At 42.2% G+C, this 19,377-nt stretch overlaps 1 protein-coding gene across 2 annotated transcripts in view; it reads left to right on the forward strand.

Annotated features, from left to right (window-relative positions):
* The window catches only part of efcab7 (EF-hand calcium binding domain 7), a 92,787-nt gene that overhangs the window by 6,960 nt on the left and 66,450 nt on the right, over positions 1 to 19,377 (forward strand). For both annotated transcript variants that reach the window (XM_048601780.1, XM_048601781.1), the window contains exons 3-4: positions 1,396 to 1,607; positions 4,006 to 4,092. In XM_048601780.1, the coding sequence (XP_048457737.1) occupies positions 1,396 to 1,607; positions 4,006 to 4,092 (299 nt within the window). The remainder of the gene's footprint in view (positions 1 to 1,395; positions 1,608 to 4,005; positions 4,093 to 19,377) is intronic.

A 19,377-nucleotide genomic window follows, 5' to 3' on the forward strand; every position in this document is an offset into this window, starting at 1 on the left:
AGTTCACCAGGGAAGAAGAGAACAGCAATCAACCCCATCTACATAGCACTAGGGTACAGAACCGGAAGCAAGACTGTCCACCATGACAGACTATATAAATTCAGAGCAGGATGGAACAACAGTGATTCAGTAGAGGCAACACAGCACTGATGATGTAACCTAGAAGAGAGACGAAAAGTTTGCAGGAAAAGCAGTCAGTTTGGTGAACCAAACAACAACCACAGGAATTTTTTCTCTCAAAGGGTTGTGAGCCTTTGGAATTCCTTGCAGCGAGCACTATGGGGACAGAATCCTCGTGTATGCTTAAGGCTAAGAAAGATAGATTCTTGATCAGTAGGGGGAATCAAGGCCTTATAGGGAAAAGGCAGGAAAGTGAATGTGAAGAATATCAGAAAATGCAATGATCCTATTGAATGATAGAGCAGACTGGAGAGGCAGAATGGCTTACTCAGAGTCATAGAATATACAGCACGGAAACACATCCTTCGGGCCAACTTGTCCGTGCTGACCAGATAACCTATATAAATCTAGTCCCGTTTGTCAGCATTTGGCACATATCCCTCTAAACCCTGCCTATTCATATATCCATCCAGGTGCCTTTTAAATGTTGTAATCATACCGGCCTCCACCACTTCCTCTGGCAGCTCATTCCATATACGCACACCCCTCTATGTGAAAAAATTGCCCCTTAGATCCCTTTTATATCTTTTCCCTTCCACCTTGAACCTATGCCCTCTAGCTTTGGACTTCCCCACCCCAGGGAAAAGACCTTGCCTATTTACCCTATCCATGCTCCTCATGATTTTATAAACCTTTATAAGGTCACCCCTCAGCCTTCTGATCCTATTTCATCTGGTCTTATGATCTTATGGTCTTTCAGCAGTTCTGACAAAAGTATTCCCTGCACTTTCTATTTTTATTCCACCACAATAGACATCATAGTTTGAATGTAAATATGTTCTGAAATTAATGATGATGAAGGAAAAGTTAAATGTTTAGAACTGCTCAAAATTCAATGGGTTTGAAGGATTGCATGTCCCAGTTTTTTTAGCATAATTTGCCCTGATACTAAAATTCTTCAGCTAAAGACATCAGACCAGAGACTTTGCACTTTTGCTGGACTGTATTTGAATTCATCAGAGTGATGGCAGCAAGTCAGTGTGTCTGACTGGAATGTTCTCAATTCTGCATCACTATGTAGTGTATTAAAGCCATTTTGTTTTAGAATGGTCATTGGGTAAGTAGATTTGCCTATGTTTCCATGCTGGTCTTCTGATTTATTTAGTTACCAATGATAGGCTATTTAAAAATGTCATTTTAAAATAGAATTTTGTCTTTATTTATATGTTCTAAATTAGATTATTTAAACTAATGCGTAATTTGTTTATACCATAGTTCTCCAGCAGGCTGGAAGAAATCCTTCCAAAAAGACGCTTGGGAAGTACTGGACTCAGTATACTGAGAAATTAAACTTTGATGACTTCTGTGAGATTTTGAAAAATGAAAAACTTATAGGCAAGAATGAATTGATGAAAGCTTTCAAGAAGCTTGATCTGAATAACGATGGCTACATTACACATGAGGAGCTTTACAAAATTCTCACTACTGTAAGTGCTTATCTTTTTTTGTTAAAGGAAGTGTAATATATTTCCAAACCACAAATAAAACCTTTTAATAGTATAACTAAAGGCTAGCAAACTAGTCCGAATGTACAACTGCAAGATCAAAAATTTGAACATTATTTAAATTCATTACATGCCTCCTTAATACATGTAACCCAAAATGTGAGTGGTGTCCATCCTTTGCCTAACATTGCTGGTCTTAAATGGGCACTTTGAGTTGTTGGAATGTCCCCATCTCCAGCAACGTTGCTGCTCTACATGTTCTGATCCTGAAATAGTATGTGAAGGAAATTTTCCCTTTCAAAAATCCCACCTCACAAATATGAGCTTTTCTCCTTTTATTTTATTTCTCTTCCCTTTTCTTGAAGATGCACAATTTCACAGACGTAGGAGTCTTCCAATACTTCACCCAAGTGAGCCTGCAACAAAAGTGTAAACAGTAGCACCTGATCTTTGCATTGCTTAGTCTTCACAGACATGCACTCTGTAGTGAGGGGTCATTAGATAATAGCCAGCAAGAGAATCAACGGCTTTCTTGTTCCCAACAAGTTGATGGTGTCTAGCCAATTGGAGCACCTGCACTATTTGAAAAGCAGAATACTGCCGATGCTGAAAATCTGATTTGATTTATTGTAGTCACATGTGCCTAAGTGCAGTGAAAAGCTTTGTTTTGCGAGCAGTACAGGCAGATCAGCACAAACAAGGACATACAGATCACAGGGCACTTAGACAAAGCGAGGCATACAAGGTTACGGTTGCATAGGAGGTGTGCAGAGCAAGATCACCATTATTTGAAGTTGGAGAGGTCCATCCAGTAGTCTAATAACAGCAGGGAAGAAGCTGTTCTTGAACCTGTTAGTGTATGTGTTCAAGTTTCTGTCTGATGGAAGAGGTTGGAAGAGAGCATTACCAGGATGGGAGGGGTCTTTGATGATGTTGGCAACCTTTCCACGCCAACGAAAAGTATAAATGGATTCCATGGATGGGAGGTTGGCTTCTGTGATGGTCTGGGCTGTGCACACAACTTCCTGTAGTTTCTTTCGGTCCTAGGCAGAGCAATTGCTGCATCAGGCCATTATGCACCCGGATAGAATGCTTTCTGTAGTGTATCTGTAAAAGTTGGTGAGGGTCCTTATGGACATGCCGAATTTCCTAAGCTGCCTAAGGAAGAAGAGGTATTGTTGTGCCTTCTTGACCATTGCATCTACATCGGAGGTCCAGGACAGATTGTTGATATTGTCATTCCTAGGAATTTGACACGTGTGACCCTCTCCACTTCAGATCCATTGATGTAGATAGAGGCATATCCTCTTCCTTTCTTCCTGAAGTCAGTGATCAGTTCTTTTGCTTTACCGACATTGAGAGAGAGGTTGTTATCATTGCACTAAGACACCAAGTCGTCTATCTCCTTTTTTTTCTGACTCGTCATTATTTGATATCCGTCCTACCACGGTGGTGTTATCAGCAAACTTGTAGATGGTGTTCATTCAGAATTTGGCTACACAGTCATGGGTCTACAGGGAATACAGTCGGGAGCTGAGAATGCATCCTTGCGGGGTGCCAGTATTAGGGATTATCGTGGAGGAGGTGCTGTTGTCTGTCTTCACTGATTGCGGTCTGTGGGTCAGGAAGGTGAGGATCCAAATGCAGGGGTGGAGCCGGGACCTAAGTGGCAGGTTAGGCCGTATTGGACAAACGGAGTTAACATTTCAAGTTGGTTATCAGAAAACTTTCAATGCTGCTTCAACTCATCGTAGAGTGGTGACCAACATAATAATCTGGATAGTAGGAACTGCAGATGCTGGAGAATCTGAGATAACAAGGTGTAGAGCTGGATGAACACAACAGGCCAAGCAGCATCAGAGGAGCAGGAAGGCTGACGTTTCGGGCCCGAAGGGTCTAGGCCCGAAACGTCAGCTTTGCTGCTTGGCCTGCTGTGTCCATCCAGCTCTACACCTTGTTATCTCATCATAATCTGGATATTTGGTTTGATTTTCACAACACGTGTTTTGATCTATTTAAATACAACCATTGTAGCAGCTGGCCAGAGTATTTCTCAACTCCTATCACTGTTCATTATGTGGTACAGTAAATAGAAGACAAAGTACCTGAAAATTTACAACATGCAGACTTTCTCATCAAATACCCAGAATGTTGGTTTGTTTTAATATAAATGTAATTTGGACAGCATTAAGCAAGTGGAATGTTGTCACATGGTGTCACAAACCCGGTGGAAGTATTTGCTAGGTTTCTTCATGATCATGAAGAATAAGGTCATCTCAATACTTCAATTCACTCTATCCCTTTCTTGTAAAATGAGCAACTATATACTGAGTATCATGGTGCTGAATACTATGCAATGACTTTTACCATTTCACTGCAGAATGGTGAGAGGATGACACATGAAGAAGTGAAGATGATCATAGAAGAAGCTGATATCAATAACGATGGAAAATTGGACTATAATGAGGTATGACAACAGGATTGCAGTTTTGAAATTTAACAATCCTTATTCATGTTGTTTGCAATAGGATGTCAAGCCCAAGAAGTATTAGATATTTTGTTATTGCCACGGTAGGAAAGTATGCTCATTCTTGTGCCCCACTACTCCCAGCATTGCCACAAAAGTTAATAGTTTAATTAAAGTACCCAGTGTCCCCAATCTACTTGTCTAATAAAATCAGGCTTATAGAACACACTGACCTGATTCCTGTACTTAACACGGACTACTGTTTGTTAAAACCAGTAAATACAGTAACCACAGGCAAAACAAAACTATGAATTATTGATGTATAGTTCTAACAGTTGAAATGTCACCACACAGACACGCACACACATAAACACACATCATGTTATGCATGAATGAAAATCACTAGGGAAACACAGTTCAATAGCAACCATCCATAGAATTTGCTTCCCAATTTACTTATGCTGTCCGTACCCTTTCTGGATTCTTTCACTTCTTCACAAGTGGCACAGGGCAGTTATTACACTAATTGTAAAGTCTTTGCGTTACTGATAAAGGCAACAGCTGACAGCAACTGGTCAAGAATTTTTCTACCTGTGAAGCGTTCACACATGCCAGGTGTTTAGCTACTCAGGAACCAATTGGATGACCTCTGGCATCCACAACTAGTCACAATTGCTTAAACCAATCAGCGCACTTGCTGGCTAAAGCTCACGCTGAACATAATCTTGTGCCATTCCACCTTGTCTCACTTTCCCCAACTGTTTGTAAAGCAAAAGTGTAAACACAACTGATAATGAGTTCCAGTAACTTGTTTTCAAATGTGTAGCAATTCCTTCCTTAGGCTTAAAACTGTCCTTTTGCCATTCATAAGAACATAAGAACTAGGAACAGGAGTAGGCCATCTGGCCACTCGAGCCTGCCCTGCCATTTAATAAGATCATGGCTTATCTTTTTGAGACTCAGCTCCACTTACCCGCCCGCTCACCATAACCCTTAATTCCTTTACAGTTCAAAAATTTATCTAGCCTTGCCTTAAAAACATTCAGTGAGGTAGCTTCAACCGCTTCACTGGGCAGCGAATTCCACAGATTTACAATCCTTTGGGTGAAGAAGTTCCTCCTGACCTCAGTCCTACATCTGCTTCCCTTTATTTTGAGGCGATGCCCTCTAGTCCTAGTTCCACCTGCTAGAGGAAACAACCTCCCTGCCTCCACTTTATCTATTCCCTTCATAATCTTATATGTTTCTATAAGATCTCCCCTCATTCTTCTGAATTCCAATGAGTATAATCCCAGTCTACTCAGTCTCTCCTCATAATCCAACCCTCTCAACTCTGGAATCAACCGAATGAATCTCCTCTGCACCCCCTCCAGTGCTAGTATATCTCTTCTCAAGTAAGGAGACCAAAACTCCAGGTGTGGCCTCACCAGGACGCTATACAGCTGCAGCATAGCCTCCCTGTTTTTAAACTCCATCCTTCGAGCAATGGCAGACAAAATTCCATTTGCCTTTTTAATTACCTGCTGCACCTGCAATCCCACCTTCAGCGATTCACGCACAAGGACACCCAAGTCCCTCTGCACAGCAGCGTGCTGCAATTTTTTACCATTTAAAACATAGTCCAGTTTGCTGTTATTCCTACCAAAATGGATGACCTCACACTTATCAACATTGTACTCCATCTGCCAGACCTTTGCCCACTCACTTAGGCTATCTATATCCCTCTGCAGACTTTCAGTGTCTTCTGCACACTTTGCACTACCACTCACCTTAGTGACATCTGCAAATTTTGACACACCACACTTAGTCCCCAACTCCAAATCATCTATGTAAATTGTAAACAATTGAGGTCCCAACACTGATCCCTGAGGCACACCACTAGCCACTGACCGCCAACCAGAAAAACACCCATTTACCCGTACTCTTTGCTTTCTACTGGTCAACCAATCCTCTTTCCATGCCAATACATTACCTGTAATACCGTGCAACTTTATTTTATATAGCAGCCTTTGGTGTGGCCCCTTGTCAAATGCCTTCTGGAATTCCAGTCCACAATCACAAGTAAGAAGATGTGGTCTTTACAAATTTCAGATCTTTCCAGAGAGTATTGCACTAAGATGAGTTTGGAGCCATTTGTTTTATATTCCATTGATTGTTCATCCCTGTAACATACGAAAAACACAGAACAGTACAACACAGGAGCTGGCCCTTTCGCTCTCCAAAACTGCACGACACATTTTGCCCTTCAATACTAAGACTGTCTTCACTTAGAGAATCCATATCCCTCTATTCCCTTCCTATTCATGTATTTGTCCAGGTGTATCTTGAATGCAGGTATTGTGTCTGCTTCCACCACCACCTCTGGCAGTGCATGCTGGGCACTCAGAGTCATAGAGATGTACAGCACGGAAACAGACCCTTTGATTCAACTCAGCTATGCTGACCAGATATCCTAAATAAATCTAGTCCCATTTGTCAGCATTTGGCCCATATCACTCTAAACCCTTCATGTTCGTATACCCATCCAGATGCCTTTTAAAAGTTGTAATTGTAGCAGCCTCTACCACTTCCTCTGGCAGTTCATTCCATGCATGCACCATCCTCTGTGTGAAAAAGTTGCCCCTTAGGTCCCTTTTAAATCTTTCCCCTCTCACCTGAAACCTATGCCCTCTAGTTTTGGATTCCCCCACCCCACGGAAAAGACCTTGTTTATTTACCCTATCTATGCACCTCATGATTTTATAAATCTCTGTAAGGTCACCCCTCAGCCTCCGACGCTCCAGGGAAAACAGCCCCAGCCTGTCCTCCCTATTGCTCAAACCCTCCAACCCTGGCATCATCCTTGTAAATCTTTTCTGAACCCTTTCAAGTTTTACACCATCCTTCATATAGCAGGGAGACCAAAATTGCATGTGGTATTCCAAAAGTGGCCTAACCAATGTCCTGTACAGCCACAGCATGACCTCTCAACTCCTATACTCAATGCACTGACCAATAAAGACAGGCATACCAAATGCCTTCTTCACCTCACACTTATCTAAATTAAGCTCCATCTGCCACTCCTTGGCCTATTGGCCCATCTGATCAGGATACCGTTGAACTCTTCCTCACTGTCCACTACACTTACGATTTTGGTGTCATCTGCAAACTTACTAACCATACTTCCTACGTTCACATCCAAATCACTGATATATAAATGTAATCACTTCTTCCTTCGAGGCAGTTCTGGATCCAAATGGCTAGTTCTCCCTGTATTCCATGTGACCTAACCTTGTTAACCAGTCTACCATGAGGAACCTTGTCGAAAGCCTTACTGAAGTTCATATGGATCACATCCACTACTCTGCCCTCATCAATCCTCTACATTACTTCTTTAAAAACTCAATTAAGTTAGTGAGACACGATTTCCCGTGTACAAAGCCATGTTGACTATCCTTAATCAATCCTTGCCTTTCCAAATACATGTAAATCCTGTCCGTCAGGGTCTCCTCCAACAACTTGCCCACCACCAATGTTAGGCTCACTTGTGTATAGTTCCCTGGCTTTTCCTTATCATCTTTCTTAAATAGTGGCACCATGTTAATCAACCTCCAGTCTTCTGGCACCTCACCTGTGGCTACCGACGATACAAATATCTCAGCAAGGGGCCCAGCAATCACTTGCCTAGCTTCCCACAAAGTTCTAGGGTACACCTGATCAGGTCCCAGGTATTTATCCCCTATTATGCATTTTAAGCTGTCCAACACCACTTCCTCTGTAATATGAATATATTTCAAGGTATTGCTATTTATTTCTCCAAGTTCTCTAGCTTCCATATCCTTCTCCACAGTAAACACTGGTGCAAAATACTCATTTAGTATCTCCCCCATCTCCTGTGGTTCCACACATAAGCAGCCTTGCTGATCTTTAAGGGGCTCTAGTCTCTCCCTAGTTACCTTTTTGTCCTTAATGTATTTGTGGAATCCCTTTGGATTCTCCTTAACATTACTTGCCAAAGCTATCTCATATCCCCTTTCTGCCCTCCTGATTTCCTTCTTAAGTATACACCTACTGCCTTTACACTCTTCTAGGGATTCACTCGATCTCTGTTGTTTATACCTGACATATGCTTCCTTCTTTGTCTTGACCAAATCCTCAATCTCTCTCGTCATCCAGCATTCCCTACTCCTACAAGCCTTGCCCTTCATCCTAACAGGGATGTATTGTCTCTGGACTCTGATTATCTCATTTTGAAGGCTTCCTATTTTCCAGCTGTCCCTTTATCTGCCAGCATCTGTCCACCAATCGACTTTTGAAAGTTCTTGCCTAATACCGTCAAAATTCGCCTTCCTCCAATTTCGAACTTTAACTTTTAGATCAGGTCTATCCTTTTCCATCACTATGTTTAAAACTAATAGAATTATGGTCACTGGCCCCCAAAGTGCTCCCCCACTGACCCCTCAGTCACCTGTCCTGCCTTATTTCCCAAGAGAAGGTCAAGTTTTGCACATTCTGTAGTAGGTACATCCACGTACTGAATCAGAAAATGCTCTTGTACGCACTTAACAAATTCCTCTCCATCCAAGCCATTAACACTGTGGCAGTCCCAGTCTATGTTTGGAAAGTTAAAATTCCCTACCGTAACCACCCTATTATTCTTATAGATAACTGAGATCTCCTTACAAATTTGTTTCTCAATTCCTCCTGACTATTGGGGTGTCTATAGTAGAATCAATAAATAAGGTGATCATCACTTTATTTCTCAGTTTTATTTCTCTGAATGTATTTCCAGGAATTTCCTCCCTAAGTACAGCCGTAATGTTATCCCTAATCAAAAACACCACCCCCACTCCTCTCATGCCCCCCTTTCTATCCTTCCTATCCCATCTGTGCCCTGGAACATGAAGCTGCCAGTCCTGTCCATCCCTGAGCCATGTCTTTGTGATTGCTATGATATCCCAGCCTCATGTTCCCAACTATGCCCTGAGCTCACCTGCCTTACCTGTAAGGCCTCTAACATTGAATTAAATGCAGGTTATTTTATCAGTCCTACCTCCTTCTCTACTTTGTTCCCGCCTGCCCTGACTGTTTGACGTGCTCCTTTTCCGAACTGTACCAGTCTCAGACTGACTATCAGCCTGGTTGCAATTGCCCCTGGTCCCACCCTGCCACCACCCACCAGCACCAAAACCACCACCACCCACTAGTTTAAATCCACCGGAGCAGCTCTAGCAAATCTGCTCACCAATATATTAATCCCTTTCCAATTCAGATGCAATCGATCCTTCTTATATGGGTCACTTCTACCCCATAAGAAATTCCAATGATCCAAAAATGTGAATCCTTCTCCCCTGCACCAGCTCCTCAGCCACGCATTCATCTTTTCTATCCTCCTATTCCTACCCTCCCTAGCTCGTGGCACCAGGAGTAATCCAGATATTGCTACCCTCGATGACCTCCTTTTTAAATTCCTCCTAACTTCCCAAATTCTCTCCTCAGAATTTCATCCTTTTCTCTTCCTGTGTCATTAGTTCCAATGTGTACAAGACCTGCAGCTGGTCCCTTTCCCCTTTGAGAATATTCTGTACCCTCTCGAGATATTCTTGACCCTGGCACCAGGGAGGCAACACACCATTCTGATGTCTCGTTGTTGGCCGCAGAAACAACTATCTGTGCCTCTGACTAGAGAGTCCTCTATCATAATCGATCATTTAGAACCTGTCATACCCCTTGTTATGGTAGAACCAGTTACGGCTCCAGAAACCTGGCTGTCTGTGCTACATACCCCTGACAGTCCATCATCCCATACGTTTTCTAAAACCGCATACTTGTTTGAGATGGGGATAGCCACAGGAGACTCCTGTATGACCTGCCTCCCCCTCCTACCTTTTCTGGAGGTAAACCAACTACCTGACAGTATCTTCAGTTTATCTCCTTTCCTGCAACTGCCATCCATCATGCCACGACCTCCTGTAAATTCCTCATTGCCTCTAACTGCCACTGCAACCAAACTCATCCCTCACACCCCGTCCACACAATAACAACCAAAAAAGAATCCCTCTCGTCCTCACGTACCACCCCACCAGCCTCCGGATCCAACGCATCATCCTCCGACACTTCCGCCATCTGCAATCTGACCCCACCACCAAAGACATCTTTCCCTCCCCACCCTTATCTGCTTTCCGGAGGGACCACTCTCTCCGTGACTCCCTTGTCCGCTCCACACTCCCCTCCAGCCCCACGACACCCAGCACTTCTCCCTGCAACTGCAGGAAGTGCTACACCTGCCCCCATACCTCCTCCCTCACCCCCACCCCAGACCCCAAGAAAACTTTCCACATCAAGCAGCTGTTCACCTGCACATCTGCCAATGTGGTATACGGCATCCGCTGTTCCCGTTGTGGCCTCCTCTACATCGGGGAAACCAAGTGGAGGCTCGGGGACCGCTTTGCAGAACGCCTACGCTCCGTTCGCAATAAACAACTGCACCTCCCAGTCGTGAACCATTTCAACTCCCCCTCCCATTCCTAAGACGACATGTCCATCCTGGGCCTCCTGCAGTGCCACAACGATGCCACCCGAAGGTTGCAGGAACAGCAACTCATATTCCGCTTGGGAATCCTGCAGCCCAATGGTATCACTGTGGATTTCACAAGCTTCAAAATCTCCCCTCCCCCTACCGCATCCCAAAACCAGCCCAGCTCGTCCCCGCCTCCCTAATCTGTTCTTCCTCCCACTTATCCCCTCCTCCCACCTCAAGCCGCACCCCCATCTCCTACCGACTAACCTCATCCGCCCCCTTGACCTGTCTGTCCTCCCTGGACTGACCTATCCCCTCCCTAACTCCCCACCTACACTCACCTTTACTGGCTCCATCCCCGCCTCTTCGAGCTGTCTGTTTCCTCTCCACCTATCTTCTCCTGTATCCATCTTCTATCCGCCTCCCCCTCTCTCTCCCTATTTATTTCAGAACCCCCTTCCCCTCCCCCATTTCTGATGAAGGGTCTAGGCCCGAAACATCAGCCTTTCTGCTCTTATGATGCTGCTTGGCCTGCTGTGTTCATCCAGCTCTGCACCTTGTTGTCTCGGATTCTCCAGCATCTGCAGTTCCTACTATCTCTAATCCATGTAATCTGATAGGATTCGCAACCAAACACGCTTCCTGCAGACATAATAAGAAGTAACATGGAAACTCTCCCTAAATTCTCATATCCTAATCTCCCACATCATTCTACTAAAGGCCATCTTTGCACCTTAAAAATCACCACTCTTTGTGTGCAAAAGTTGACTTGCACATTTCTTTTAAACTCTTTCCCCCGCCAACTCCGGACCTTGAACCTGTGTCCCTTGGTAATTGACCCATTCACCCTGGGGAAAAAGCCTCATACTTTCCAATCTATCCACATTCACAGTTTTATAAACTTCTATCAAGTTGCCCCGTTAACTCCTGCGTTCCAGTGAAAACAAACCCAATCTATCAAACCTTTCTTTACAGCTAAAATCCCCCATACCAGGCAACATCCTGGTAAAACATGTTTATATCTTGGCTACAGCTCTGAAATAGAAATTAAAACTGAATTTCTTTCCCCAATACCTTCTTTTTCTTCAAGCACTCTATGTTGTTCCAATCCTTTCACCTGTTGTTTCAAATCCCTGATCTCAACTTACCTTCCCTGCTTCTCAAAGGTCCACACCAATTATTTCCTGACTCCTTTCCTTTATCAGTTTCAGCATGAGGAACTTCTCATCCCTAATAGTTTCAATCTACACTGAACTCAATTTGTCCACTTTCTAATTTCATTGCTGTCCTGTCCTCCATGCATTGCTGCTTCTGTTTAAACTCTCCAAATCATAATTACTGCTTCCCTCTTATCCATGCTATTGCACATAATCATTCTCAGTCACAATCCAGACCTTCACTGACAACTTTCTTGCACTCCTTACCATCCATATTTGCCTACCCCCTTTCAGTTTAATTTTCTTATGTGTCTGCTGTTCAATAAACTCTCCCTCAAATCACTTTCACCTACACATTCAAACATACAACTGTCGATTCTTTGGTTCTCCTCTATGCATGGCGCACTTATCCATAGTACATTTTCTCTTCCAGCCTGGATGTGTCCCCTGTTCTGGCATCTTTCTTTGCTCCTTTCTACTTGAGGGATTCCGATGTAGTAGAAAAGTACTGTGGATGATGGACATCTGAAATGAAAGCAGAAAATTCTGGAAAATACTCATCGGGTCCAGTAGATTTGTATGCTTGCCCCCTTTTTATTTGAACAGTAGCTGTTGATGATTTTGTTTTTCAAATTTACTCTTTCTCCAGTTCCTCTTGTTTCTTTACATGTTCCATTACCAACTCCTTTTTGCCTGACAACATCATTTCTTTTGTCATTTAATCTTTCCTATTTTCTACTCAATCACATGCTTTACCATCTGTACTCTCCTCCATTCTCCATGCCTTCCTTCCCAGCACTCCCAGTTCTTATGAAGAAGAGTCATCACCCTGAAATATTACCTCCATTTCTCTTGGCATAAATGGTGCCAGATCTGCTAGGTATTTCCAGCACTTTCTGTTATTTAGGTTCATGTTTCTTTATCTGGCACGTAACTGTTTTAGCAATCTATCATAAAATCGAGCTGGAGTGCATCAAGCACTACTTGGTCTTGCTTTCCCCTGCCAAAACAAGTCACTTTTTCAATACTGAGGAAATTTCACATTGTTAAAGGTGCTGTCCAGATGGAATGTTATACTGAGGTCTACTTTATCAGCTCAGTGAATAGATAAGATTCTACGATACCACTGGGAAAGCACAGAGTAATTGCAGTGATTTCTGGCCAATATTGCTCTCACAACCAATTCTAACACAACAGTTTGACTGGCTTTTAATCTTAGTTGATGTCTGTGTGACCTGGTTTGTGAAGTTGAATTGCCACGTGTCTATAATAATAACTTACATTAACTGTGAAGTGCTTCAAGGTGAAAAAACACTGAATGCAAGTTGATCCTTAACAGTGAATGTGACATTATTTCACGACCATGTAATGTCAGCGCACCTGCACTTTCTAATGGCAGTTGAATAGTGATAACAATCAGTTTTATATACCCTAACGTTTACTACGCTCATCCATTCCTATCTGAGACCAACTGAAGCTCCTTTAATGCTACTTAATTGAGATCAACAGACATGATACAGATATTGAAACAGCTCCTGTGTGTTATGTTGTAGCTTGCTGCCTTAATGAACTAGCACATTGGATGAGCTTCAGAGCTTGTTTTGTGTTTAATTCAGGTGTCATTGCCAGGATACGATATAGCTGAATTGTATAATGTGCTTACTAAGAAAGACTAAAAATAGTTGCGATTTTGACTGCAAGAATATTCAATGGAATCTTTCTGGCCTGCCTGGAGCTTTTAGAAGAGCGCATATGGAAAATTGATTGGGCGGGAGACCAAATGTCCAATTCCTGACAGCAGGTTAAACTTTTCCTATTAAGTTCTCAGAACTTTTAAGGCATTTCAATTTGGGAGCCTCTTTTGCATTCATTAGCATGCCATGAATACACATTAATACCCCAGCACACTGGAATTGCATGCATGGTATTATATCTGGCAGGGTCCACTTCCTCTTCCAACGTCTGGTGAGTAAAAGCTTATTTACTAATTTGGTTCCCCCAGAAAAAAAAACTTTATGTTTACAAGGTTAGAAATGAAGCCTTTCCATATTCATTAGTCATAGTTAGTCTGCCAGCTTGTCCTTAAAGATACTGTCAGGGGTCAAGGTTCAGTGGGTCGACAAGCCTGCTCAAGTGAGGTGACCGTGCTGGCTGGTTCCAGCAAAACTGACTGGGTCAGGCAAACAAGGCTCAACTTTAAATGGTGAGCAATTTAAATAGGCTATCAAATTTGGATTACCAGTAGTGAAGGAAGGTAGGAAATGGAACTTAAAATGATTTTTGGAGGCACTGGAAAGATCCTAGTTGAATGGAAGGATAAAACTGGGATACAGAGAGAAGTTTAATATCATAGGGACAGTGGGGTCAGCAAAGGGTAGGAGCTGGTTATTAAGCATGGGGAACACAATAGGGTAAGTTGGTGTGCCTGGGAGGGAGGAAAGCAGTGGAACTGAAAGAAGTGAGGCTAGACATGGGGATAGCAATGGAAGTGAGATCAGGGAAAGAACAGAAGTATCCAGGGAGCTAGGGAAAGGTCTAATTGAAGAAGACAAAAGGAATGGGAGATGAAAGGAGAAGGCCATCAAAATTAATGGAAGTTTATATCTAAAGGGGAGAATAGAGGGTGAAAGACTCGTGCAAAGTTCACTACTATCATCTTGTAACACATTCTTTTACAAATAACAGTTTTGGGGAATGTGCAGTGCAAAAAGAGGGCCCTCAAATCTGCACATGTTTAGTTGAGGCAAAGCCAGCACACATCCAGAACAAGATATTGAAACTGAAAGTGTGTAAAGCTAATACACAAGCAATCTCTGAAGGCCTTTGTAGTGAAGTTAAACAATCACTTCACATTAAAGGCAATTGAGGTCTAAAAGCTGCAAATATCTACCTTTCAACCATTTCCAGTCATTTTGTTAATGATTCACAAGAAGGGCAGCTATGATTCCAGCAGTGCTGATGCTGGTTGTTCGAGATGCTGGGGAGCAGGAATTAATGCACAGTCATTTGCACTGGACTGTTCACAGGCCCATACATATGAGACTTAACAAATTGGGGATGAAGCTGTGCGGTTGCTTCACTCTAGCAGGTCCCCATGTAGAAAAAAAAGTAGAGGATATACAAATAAAAGCAAAATACTGTGAATGCTGGAAATCTGAAATAAAATCCGAAACTGCTAAAGAAACTCAACAGGTCTGACAGCATCTCTGAGATAAGTTTTTGAAGATGAGTCATACAGGATTTGAACAGTTAACTCTGTTTCTGTCAGATCTCTCACATTTCTCCAGCATGTTCTGTTTTTATTTAAGGTTTATAAAGTTTTGATAGATGTGAGAAAACTGCAATTATAAATCAATTACTACTTAATGTTTTCAATTACTTTGTGTATTTTGCTTAAACAGAATGTGCAGCAACTACTTTGAGTCTGTTGGTCAAGCTGTGTTTACTGATATTGTAGAGCTACTTCTGGTTGCTAAATTTACTGATGACGTAAAAATTAGTAGGAAAGTAAATTGGGAATACAACATAATGAAGCTACAGAGGGAAACAGACAAAAACCGAAAGAACTGCAGTTGCTGTAAATCAGGAACAAAGTTCTGAGGAAGGGTCACCGGACCCGAAACGTTAACTCTGATTTTTTCTTCACAGGTGCTGCGAGACCTGCTGAGGGAAACAGATAGATGAAGTGAGTGTGCAAAGATCTGGCAAGTGGAGTATAATTTGGAAAAATGTAAAATTGTTCATTTTGGCAGGAAAAATAATAAAGAAGCATGTTATCTAAATGGGGAGAATTGCAGAGCCCTGAGATGCAGAGGGATCTGGGTATCCTAAAACATGAATCATAAAATATTAATATGCACGTACAGCAAGCAATGTGGAAAGCTAATACAGCAGTATAGTTGATTGCATGAGAAATTGAATACAAAATGGGAAGGTTACGTTTCAGTTATACACTGCATCTGGAATATTATGTACAGTATTGAGCTCCTTATTTAAGGAAGGATGTAAATGGGTTGAAAGCAGTTCAGAGAAGGTTACTAGACTAATACCTGAAATTGGTATTATTGCCATTAACTAAAGGTTGGACAGGTAGGCTTTATCTGTTGGAATTTAGAAGAGTTAAGAGATGACTTGACTGAAATACATAAGATCCTAAGGGGTCTTGACACGGTATATGTGTAAAGGATATATCCATTTCTGGGAGAATCTAGAAGCTGGTGTCACTATTTAAAATTTAGGAGTCACCCATTTAAAACAGATAAAGGCTTAAGGATGCCACTGAATTTCTAATGTACTTCCAGCTGGCAAGCCTTCCTGTCAATGCCCAAGGGCTGTTTAGTATGACACACTACACCCCTTTGTTTAGTATACAGAGTGGTAACAGATATGGTACAGTATAAACATGACAATTCTGCTTGTGAAGGAAGGCAGAACCATCTCAAGCTGATGTTTCCTTACAGAGAACAGTGCTGTCAGTCGCAGTCTATTTAACTTTAGCTGTCCATTGCTTTGGTGTGATTTCTGCCTAAAAATTCTCTCCCTTCACAACAGGTGCTAACAGTTTGTATGATCTACAGGCTGCGTTGCAACTATTCATCATAGCTCTTTAGACAGTACTGTCTAACCCTGAACGGCAAGCAGATGCATGAGACCGCCATCACCTGCAAGCTCTTCTTTCACTTTCACTGTCTCTGAATCAAAATTCTTGAATTCCCTCTTTAACAGTACTGTGGCTGTACCTTTTTCACATGGACTGTAGGTAGTCCAAGAAGGTGACATACCTTTGAGGCCAATTAGAGTTGGGCAGTAACACTGCCAACAATGTCAATAAATCATGAAAACATATGAAAATCGGAGAATCTCAGTTCTTCAGATTTTAATCATTGGAGACTGTTAAATAATATTTCTTTTTAACATCTTTTATTTCTTTCTCTCATTCGTCCCTTTATTTCTTTGTGCTACTTGACATTGAAATCTAGCCTACTGGATTCTAACTTAGAACTCCCCCCACCGGCCTGTTACGCGCTGTGACTTAGTTCCATTTCTTCAAGTTGATTGCTGTAACATATACACAGTTCTTTGTCCTGTTCATACAGGCCCTAAATCCTCTTTAGAGGGTGGTATGCTGTTTTGGATTTCTAATCACCACAAGTTCCAGTGGAAAACCCCATAGGGCATCTCTGGGCAAGTGTAAGCGCAATCAATGGCTTGCATCAGTAGTTTGCTACTGACTGCATGATCTGGCCCATTATATCCAATCATAATTTGTAAGGAGATCTTTGTTATCTCTTAGAATATTAGGGTGGTAATGGTAGGGAATTTTAACTTTCCAAACGTAGACTGGGCTGCCATAGTGTTTAGGGCTTAGATGGAGAGGAATTTATTACATGTGTAGAAGAACATTTTCTTGTTCAGTATAAGGAAGTACCAGTAGAGAAGAAGCAAAATCTGGGAAATAAGGTGGGGCAGGTGACTAAGGTGTCAGTGGGGAAGTAGTTTGGGGCCAGTGACAATAATTCTATTGGTTTTAAAAATATTGATGGAAAAAGATAGACCTGATCTAAAAGTTAAAGTTCTAATTTGGAGGAAGGCCAATTTTGAAAGTATTAGGCAAGAACTTTGAAAAGTTGATTGGGGGCGGATATTGACAGGTAAAGGGACGGCTGGAAAGTGGGAAGCCTTCAAAAGTGAGATGACGAGAATCCAGAGATGTACATTCCTGTTAGGGTGATTGGGGGTGGGGGGGCAGCGGCGGGGAGCCGGTAGGTGTAGGGAATGCTGTATTACTAAAGAGATTGAGATTGTGATCAAGAAAAAGAGGGAAGCACGTGTCAGGTACAGACAGCAGAGATCAAGTGAATCCCTAGCAGAGTATAAAGGCAGTATGAGCTAAAAAGAGGGAACTCAGGAGGGCAAAAAGGGAACATGAGATAGCTTTGGCAAATATCATTTTGAATCCCTTGGGATTCTACAAATACATTAAAAACAAAAGAGTAACTAGGGAGAGCATAGGGCCCCTTAAAAATCAGCAAGGACACCTACGTGTGGAACTGCAGGAGATGGATGAGATCTCTAAATGAGTATTTTGCATCAGTGTTTACTGTGGAGAAGGATGTGGAAGCTAGAGAACTTGGGGAAATAAATAGCAACATCTTGGATAATGTCCATATTACAGAGGAGGAGGTGCTTGTCGTCTTAAAATGCATAAAGGCGGATAAATCCCCAGGACCTGATCAGGTGTACCCCAGAACATTATAGGAAGCGATAGCTGGGCTCCTTGCTAATGTATTTGTGTCATCAGTTTATTTCCCCAAGTTCTCTAGCTTCCATCGTTTGCAGATAACACCAAAATTGGTGTTGTAGTGGACAGCGAAGAAGGTTACATCAGAATACAACAGGACAGATGGAGTTTAATTTAGATAAATGTGAAGTGCTATGTTTTGGTATGGCAAGTCAAAGCAGGACTTATGCATTTAGTGCTAAAGTTCTGGGGCGTGTTGCCGAACAAAGAGACCTTGGAGTGCAGCTTCAAAGTTCCTCGAGAGCGGAGTCACAGGTAGACAGGGTGGTGAAGAAGGCATTTGGTACGCTTGCTTTTATTAGTCAGTGCATTGAGTATAGGAGTTGGGAGGTCATGTTGCAGCTGTACAGTACATTGGTTAGGCCACTTTTGGAATACTGCATTCAGTTCTGGTCTCCCTGCTATAGGAAAGATGTTGTGAAACTTGAGAGGGTTCAGAAAAGACTTACAAGGATGTTGCCAGACTTTGGGGCTTTGAACAATAGGGAGAGGCTGACTAGGCTGGGGCTGTTTTCCCTGGAGCATCAGAGCTGAAGGGTGACTTGTGGAAGTTTGTAAAAGCATGAGGAGTATGAATAGGGTAAATAGATGGTCTTTTCCCCAGGGTAGGGGAGTCCAGAACTAGAGGGCATAGGTTTATGGTGAGAGGGCAAAGATTTAAGGGTCCTGAGGGGCAACTTTTTCATGCAGAGGTTGGTGCGTGTATGGAATGAACTGCCAGAGCAAGTGGAGGTAGGTACAGTTACAACATTTAAAAGGAATATGGATGGCTATATGAATAGGAAGGGTTTCGAGGGAGATGGGCCAAATGCTGGCAGAAAGGATTAGATTAATTTAGGATATCTGGTGAGCATAGACAAGTTGGACTGAAGGGTCTGTGTCTGTGCTGTACAACACTATGACTCCATCACTATAATTACAGCAGTAAAGGAGACTGGTCTATTCAGTCCATGTTGGCATTTATCCTCAACCCCAACATTACAGTGGAACCTCAAATGGATATAGACAAGTTGTTGTAATGCATGGGCAAATGCAAAATAATGCAAAGTGAATTTTGATAGACTATGCAGAGACAATGTAAAATAAGGTGTACAGTTATAAAGAAGGTGCAGGAGCAGAAGGACCTAGATGTAGATGTCCATAAATTTTTGAAGGTGGCAGGTTGAGAGCATGTTAATAAAGCATACAGCTTTCTAACTTTTAATAAAAGGATCATAGAATACAAAAGAAAGAAGATTATGCTAAAAGCAAAATGCTGCACTGGAAATCTAAAATAAAAACTTAAAAGAAAATGAAGAGTCATATCAGACTCAAAACATTAACTCTGT

The sequence above is a fragment of the Rhincodon typus genome, chromosome 10, assembly GCF_021869965.1.
Source record: "Rhincodon typus isolate 14 chromosome 10, sRhiTyp1.1, whole genome shotgun sequence".
NCBI lineage: Eukaryota > Metazoa > Chordata > Chondrichthyes > Orectolobiformes > Rhincodontidae > Rhincodon > Rhincodon typus.